General features: G+C 43.7%; 1 protein-coding gene across 1 annotated transcript in view; it reads left to right on the top strand.

The window, feature by feature from the left end:
- The first annotated feature begins 275 nt into the window (after positions 1 to 275).
- Ppil3 (peptidylprolyl isomerase like 3) overlaps positions 276 to 8,238 on the top strand; it is a 12,325-nt gene continuing 4,362 nt past the window's right edge. The window contains exons 1-4 of the mRNA XM_021163793.1: positions 276 to 323; positions 1,204 to 1,278; positions 2,860 to 2,953; positions 5,297 to 5,364. Coding sequence (XP_021019452.1) covers positions 276 to 323; positions 1,204 to 1,278; positions 2,860 to 2,953; positions 5,297 to 5,364 — 285 coding nt within the window. The remainder of the gene's footprint in view (positions 324 to 1,203; positions 1,279 to 2,859; positions 2,954 to 5,296; positions 5,365 to 8,238) is intronic.

Below are 8,238 nucleotides of genomic sequence, written 5' to 3'. Positions count from 1 at the left end.
ACTCACTTTGTAGACCAGGCTGGCCTCGAACTCAGAAATCCGCCTGCCTCTGCCTCCCGAGTGCTGGGATTAAAGGCGTGCGCCACCACACCCGGCCTGTTTTTTAATTTTTAATGAATATTTTTTTGGAGGAAGTCAGACAGGATAGTGAGTGTGTAGCTCAGTGGCAGAGTGCGTTCCTAGGATAAGGGAGGAGAGGGGACGGGAGGGGATGTGGCGAGGGAGAGACTGTGTGTACCAGTATAGAGGGAACAAAGTAGAATAAACAAGTGGACATGATCATTACAACATTACCCTGCTGGTGTGGTCCCAGCACTCAGGAGGTAACCTTGCTCCCAGCCTCTATAGGCCGTCCCAGTCTCATAGACCTTTCGTTAAAAGACACAAAAGGAACTAAACAAGCAAACAGTGTGCCCTTTCCCCGCAGAGGTGAGCAGCACAGGTAGAATAGCAGGGAGTGTAGCTCCTGTGTCCACTGAAGCACCCCACTCACTTCGGGACACTGTTGTAAGAAGACAGGCACAGGAGCTGGGGCAAGAAGACTGCTCCTGGTGCAACCCTGGCTGCACAGCAAGATTTGACTCAAAAAAGGGGGGTGAGGGGAAGCCTCCAAATAGTTTCCTTCATCTCTTGAGGTAAAGATGCGGATAACAAGTAAAGGTCCCAAGCAACAGATACCACAATAAAAGGAAGAGGCCTTCGAGAAAGCATTGTGGCCAGTAGGTCTTGGAAATGCCGACAAATTTGGATTGTTGTCTTTAGTAAATGAAGTAATTGCTTTTTTAACCCATTTCCTTAAAGTCAAACTACCCAAAAGAAATAGTGGAAACTGTTTGGAAAACATCAACTTATTAACATTTTTCAGCTAAATATTTGTGATGTTGAGACATAAAAATTAGGAATAGGTATAACCATTGTTCTTAATTCATGAAAAATTCAAGGTAAAACTAATGATTTCTACTACGATGTTTGCATCCAGAATTTAGCAGAGATGCCGCTTTCCATCTGTATAAGTCTTCAAGAGATGTTCTTCCTGCTATTGAAATTAATTTGCGACTTATCTATCAGAGCTGCTTTATGTGAACAAGTCATCTTTAATGTCTTTAATCAGATTGCCAACTTGAATATCCAGTCAAAGAAATAATACAGAACCTATAGTTACTGGAAGAAATATCTTTTGTTTTCATATTCTCCTTCTTTTAGTCTGTGACACTGCATACAGATGTGGGAGATATCAAGATAGAAGTCTTCTGTGAGAGAACACCCAAAACATGTGAGGTGAGTATCATTGCATATTAATATTCAACTAATGAGGTGGTACATGACTTTAATCCCAGCACTCAGGAAGCAGAGTCTAGTGGATTTCTGAGTTCAAGGCCAGCCTGGTCTACAGAGTGAGTTCTAAGCCAAACAGAGCTACAGAGTGAGACCTGTCCTTAAAACAAACAAAACAACAACATAAACACACTAATATAACAGGATGACAGTTCTTTCTTTATCCTGACTGGCTCCCGAATAAATGAGGCAGAAGATTTATTTAATCAAGCTTTATGGCACAATAGCTGAGCCGTATAATCCATTTTAGTCCTCTAAACTAATATGGCTACCTCCCAGCCCAAATCCCCAAGCCACTTTCATCTCAGTATTGGTCTGAACACACTCCAGGCGTGTTCCCATGGTGTCGCCTCAACCGTCTCCTCATAGTGAATCCTCTTCTCCTGTCTCTCCTGCTCCCCTGGCTGGAGTCAGAAGTCCAGCCCTGTTCTCTCCTCTGCTCAGCCATTGGCTGACCGGCTTTTATGGACAAATTAGAGAATAAATGGGGAGCGATGTTTACACCACACTGAGACCAGAGATTCTTAGAGTAAGCATTACGATGCCATGTCAGGATTGCAGGCAGATATGGGGGCAGAGAAATCAGCAATCGAATAATATAAGAATAATTTTTACACAGTGCACAATAACGCTATGCCTTTTGAAACTGAATTATTTAAATAAAAAAAACTTTCTGTGAACCCACTGTCAGGAAAAGGTCTATCTGATGTCAGAGTTAAATAAGAGGAAGGATGAGACTGGGGCAATTACTCAGCAGAGAAGAGTGTTTGCTATGCAGGCATGAAGAACAGAGTTCAAATTCCCAGAATCCATAGAGAATACTGGGTGTGGTCACACTGGCTTGTAATCCCAGTGCCAGGGGGTGGGACAAAGACAAGAGGACTCCTGGGGCTTCCTGGACAGTAGCCAGCTCCAGGTTCAGTGAGAGACCCTGTCTCAGAGGGATTCTCAACCTTCTCTTGCTTCTGCTTATGCACAAAGGCTCGCTTACCTCACACATGCGTGTACACACCGCAAGTGCACCACACATACAAAGGAAATATAAATAGGTAGGTGCTTTTCCTGTAACCATCGAGTACCCAGTATCTTTTTTCTTCTTCTGCCTCATTTGTGTTCAGGAGCTTTGACTACTTAGTCTGTCGAAATGACAAGGATAAACGGAAGAAGAGTCAACTACTTTTCATTCGTGCAATTATTTGTTAAAAGGCTATCCAGCCATGTCTAGGGAACAGTGATGAGCAAGGGACAGTCACTGCCCTCATTCACTCCAGCTGGGAATGAAGACAAGAGCAGCAAGTTAAGTGACTGCAAAAGAGCAGAGTGCCTTAAGCTGCAGAGAGTGCAGGGCGGAGCATGCAGGGCTCCTGGGACCAGCTGAAACCTCACTGGTTTATCCCAAGAGCTGATCCTAACAGTTGTAGTTAAATGTGCTACAATAGTGTTTTCAGTGACCATAACTGGACCTTTATTTCAAGTATGGTTCTGCCCAAGCTATTTCTCAATCACTGTTTTTATTCTCTTCAGAATTTCTTGGCTCTTTGTGCCAGTAATTACTACAACGGCTGTGTGTTTCATAGAAATATCAAGGGCTTCATGGTTCAAACAGGAGATCCAACAGGTAAGTTTGTCCACTAACTGAAATTAGGAAAATTGGATATAGCATATGAAAAAGATGTGTAAAATAGTTGAAAAATAAAGCTCCTTATAACAGGACGACTTTGACAATAGCAGAAAAGTTTAGGAATTTGTTTCAAAGATATATTTACTTTTAAGAGTTTTACCTGCATGTGTGCAAGGGCCCTACATGCATACCTGGTGACTCCTGAGCCAACATTGGCATTCTGGAAACTGAACTGAACCCAGGTCCTTCGTAAAAGCAGTGCTCTTTCTTTATTACAGCATTTCTCCCTCCCCTTCCACCCCTCCAAAGCTTCCCACGTACCCACCCATCTTTGATCTCCTTCAAACTCATGGAGTCCTTTTGCATCAGTTGTCATTGCATGGATATATGTTTTTGTACATATTGTCCATGTTAGTTTTATGTCAACTTGATACAACATAGAGCAGTGGTTCTCAACCTGTGGGTCACAGCCCTTTTCCAGGTGAAGTTTTCACGAGGATTGCTTAAGACCATTGGAAAACACAGATACCTACATTAAGATTTCTAACAGTAGCAAAATTGGTTGTGAAGTAGCAACAAAAGTAATTTTATGGTTAGGGGTCACCACAATATGTGGGACTGTATTAAAGGATCTTAGCATTACATAGGCTGAGAAACCGTGAGCTAGAGTCATCAGAGAAGAGGAAGCCTTACTTGTTGCTAACAAAATGCTAACATCAGGCTGTAGGCAAGACTTGTAGGGTATTTTCTTAATCAGTGATTGATGTGGGAGGACCCAGCCCATTGTGGGTGGGCCCCCGCAGGCTTGTGGTCTTGGGTTCTATAAGGAAGCAGACTGAGCAGGCAGAAGCAGCACCCTCCATGGCCTCTGCCTCAGCTCCTGCCTCCAGCTTTTTCAATCCTTACCACACTGCTTTTCCTTTTCTTTCTCTCTTTTTTAATCTCTTTTTTATTTATTTATTTATTTTATTTTATTTCTTTTGGTTTTTCAAGACAGGGTTTCTCTGTGTAGTCCTGGCTGTCATGGAACTCGATCTGTACGCCAGGCTGGCCTCAAACTTAGAAAGATCTCTCTGCCTCTGCTTCCTGAGTGTTGGGACTAAAGATGTGCGCCACCATCACCCGGCTACCCGCACTGCTTTTGATGATGAACTGTTATATGGAATTGTGAGTGAGAGAAACTATTTCCTCTACCCCAAGTTGCTTTTGGTCATGGTGTTTCATCGCAGCCATAGTAACCTGTTAAGACACATATATTCCCAGATGTGACCTGTTGAGTCAGACATACATGTCACCTGTGTGTATGTCTGCAAAGCTAAGCGGTTGGCAGTGGATAACGGATTGCTGTGCTCCTCCTGGGGACACATTTCCTGCTTTTGCAATACTCCATTGCCTGTAGTTCTTTGTGTAGGGTTGAGTCCTCAAGGACATTGCCCCATGCAGTTTGGTCTTATCTCCTCCTTATGCAGTTCATCAAGTGTTTGCTTTTTGGTTTGGGGAGATTTTTGTTTTGTTTGACACAGGGTTTCTCTGTGTGTAGCCCTGGCTATCCTGGAACAACTTCTGTAGACCAGATTAGCCTCAAACTCACAAGAGATCCACCTGCTCCTGCATTCTGTGAATCAGCAAGTATTCTTAATAGCTGAACCATGAAACAGGGTTTCATCATATAACCCAGATTTGCCTCAAACTCAACAATCCTCCTGCCTCTCTCTACCTATGGGTGCTGGGAATGCAGGCATGTACCATCATACATTAAGAAATTAATGAACTTGCTTTTGGTCCAGCCAGCAGCAAAATTTTTAGAAAAAGGAGGTATTAGCGCATAGATATAAAATATGAGCAGTATTAATGAGGAGGGTTTTCTCTTTGTTATGAGGCTGCTAGAAGCCAGCTGGTATATGACAGACAACAGACTCTTGTCTTGGGTACTTGCAAGGCTGAAACATGAGCACTGTAAGTTCAAGGTCAACCAGGATAACTTAAGGAAATTCTACCTCAAAATATTAGTTTAAAAAAAAAAAAGATGGGAATGCTGGAGATACATAACTCATTGGTAGACACTTGAATAGTCTTGTGTTCAAACTTCTAAACTGTTTCTCTCTCTTACACACACACAGCAACACACACACACACACTTAGTTACATTTAAAGAGCTCAGCTAGGGCTGGAGATTGCCTCTGTGGTAGTGCACTTGCCTAGCATGTGCACTGCCCTGGGTTGGATCCCCACCACTGGATAAATATATGTTATGATATAAAGCACTCCTCCCATTCTAAAAATGGAGTTCCCGTTGAAACCTAATTAGATGCCACTTGGTTTGCTTGTCTTGTTATACAGGTACTGGAAGAGGAGGTTGCAGTATCTGGGGCAAAAAGTTTGAGGATGAATACAGTGAATATCTGAAGGTATATCCCTGTGATTCCAGTTACACTTGAACACTTTTTCTATATGATGTAACACATCAATATCATGAGCTAGGTGTGGTGGTACACACCCTTAGTCCCTACACATGAGAGGCAACAGCAGATTGATCTCTGTGAGTTCAAGGCCAGTTTGCTCTACACAGTGAGTTCCAGGCCAGCCAAGGCTATCTCAACAAACAAATCATTATAAAATGAATATACTTTCGTATAGTGTTTGCACCCTCGGTGATATCAGAGTGGAACTAATCGGCAGTTGTAGCCTGGCTAGAACTGGCTCTGGAGTCATGCATCTCTGCACTGGGATGAAAGAGCTTATCCTTGAGTCCAGCTTGAAGTATTTCGGGGCTGGGGAGATGGCTCAGCGGGTAAGAGCACCGACTGCCGCCGGGCATGGTGGCGCATGCCTTTAATCCCAGCACTCGGGAGGCAGAGGCAGGCGGATTTCTGAATTCGAGGCTAGCCTGGTCTACAAAGTGAGTTCCAGGACAGCCAGGGCTAAACAGAGAAACCCTGTCTGGAAAAACCAANTCCCAGCAACCACATGGTGGCTCACAACCATCTGTAATGGGATCTGATGCCCTCTTCTGGTGTGTCTGAGGGGAGTGACAGTGTACTCACATAAAATAAATAAATAAATCTTTTAAAAAAGTATTTAGCAAGACATATAGGAAGGGCTTATTACCATCTCACCACAGAGTTTGAGTTAACTGACATGAGCCACTGGCCTTCTGAGGATCTGTGTAGCCTTGGCTGGCCTCAAACTCATGGTGGTCTGCCTGCTTCAGACTGCAAGTGCTGGGATTAAAGGGGTGCACCTCCATGCCTGGTCTCTCACGGCCGTTCTTGATGAAGGAAGGAAAGACTGGATTGCAGTATCATCACTCTCTGTTTTTATTTTTTGAAGACTTATTTTCACAATTTTTAATTATCTATGGGTGTGTGTTTCAAAATGTTAGTATGTGCCCATGAGTGCAGATGCCTCAGAGACCTGGAGTTCAGCAGAGCTGCAGTAACAGTTGTGAGCTGTGTGGAATGGGTGCTGGGAACCTAACTCGGGTCCTGGGAGAGCATTACTAATCATGAGCCACATCCCCAGCCAGGCGCCAACTTTTCTACGTCTCTATTAGACACTTGTATATGCCTGTATTATCTTTACTTCATACTTCCACTGAGAAGTGCGTATAAAGAATCAGTTACTAGGGAGCTGGAGAGATGGCCCAGTGGTTAAGAACACTGACTCCTCTTCCATAGGCCCTGAGTTCAATTCCCAGCAATCACATGGTGTGGCTCGCAATGGTGTGTCTGAAGACAGTGACAATGTACTCACATACATAAAATGAGTAAATCTTTAAAAAGGAAGAAGGAAGCTGGGCGTGGTGGTGCACACCTTTAATCCCAGCACTCAGGAGGCAGAGGCAGGCGGAATTCTGAGTTCGAGGCCAGCCTGTCTACAAAGTGAGTTCCAGGACAGCCAGGGCTATACAGAGAAACCCTGTCTCGAAAAACAAAAAAAAAAAAAGGAAGGAGGAGGAGGAGAAGCATCAGTTACTAGGGCTGGCAGGATGTCTCAGTGGCTAAGGGCACTGACTGCCCTTCTAGAGGACCCACGTTCAATTCCCAACATTCATATAGCTCTTCACATCTGTAACTCCAGTTCCAGAGAGCCCAACTCCCTGTTTTGGCCTCTACTTATACTACACACGCCTGATACACACACACACACACACATTGATTCAAGCAAAACACTCATACACATAAACTGTAAAAATTAAAAAGTAATTTAGTTTTTAAAACAGGGTTTCTTTATGTAGTTATGGCACCCCTAAAACTTGCTCTGTAGACCAGATTTCTTAAACACAGAGATCCCCCTGCCTCTGCCTCCTGAGTTCTGGGATTAAAGGTGCATGCCACTATACCTGGCTAAGTAAATACTTTGTATTAAAACAACAACAACAACAAAAACTAGCACCAGATCTGGTGACCTATGTTGATAAGCAAATGCCGAAGAAAATAAGGTAGAAGGATTACTAATTTGAGACCAGTCTAAGCTATATCTTTCTCTTGACCTGGGGATGGAGCTCAGTGGATAGAATGCTTGAATGGCAGGTAGAAAGCCTTGGGCTCAGTCCCCAGAGATACAAGATCAAGCCATGGTGATGACACCTGAAATCTCAGCATGCCAGAGGTCGAGAGAGACAGGAAGGTCAGACATCTAAGGCCAGTCTCAACTACAGAATGAATCAAATGAGTTGGTGATGGGTATTCAAGGTTTACAATCTATATATGCCAGAGGAGCTCTTGTACATATGCTCCAATCTTGTAGACATACTCCAAGGGACACATGCCCATTAATTATCAAATGAAAACATTTTAGCATACTCAGTAGTGACAAAGCGTACTGCAGTCTTTGTACTGTGTGGCTCAGGTGGGTCTTGAACTCCTCCTACCTCAGCTCCCCAGATGCTAAGATTCTAGGCATGTGCCACCACACCCGAATAGTACTCATCTGTCACCGAGGTAATAATGTATTATTTAGATGTAGCTGCACCTCCCTAGCTTTTCTAGCTAGTGACACCTGACCAATAGCTAATGCTAGATTAATCAATTCTTCTATACCATGCCTTGTAAATTAGTAGTATTGATGATAATAGAACTAGGTGAGACCTCAGGTCAACCAGTCCTGGGCTAATAAATTGATTCACTGGCCATGGAGGAAGATTCAAGGATGCATTCTTTATGACCATTAAGAGAAGAAATCTGGCCGGGCGTGGTGGCGCACGCCTTTAATCCCAGCACTTGGGAGGCAGAGGCAGGCGGATTTCTGAGTTCGAGGCCAGCCTGGTCTACAGAGTGAGT

Source organism: Mus caroli, chromosome 1, assembly GCF_900094665.2.
Source record: "Mus caroli chromosome 1, CAROLI_EIJ_v1.1, whole genome shotgun sequence".
NCBI lineage: Eukaryota > Metazoa > Chordata > Mammalia > Rodentia > Muridae > Mus > Mus caroli.
Note: the sequence above shows the minus strand (reverse complement) of the source record. Positions and strands in the feature narration are given on the sequence as shown.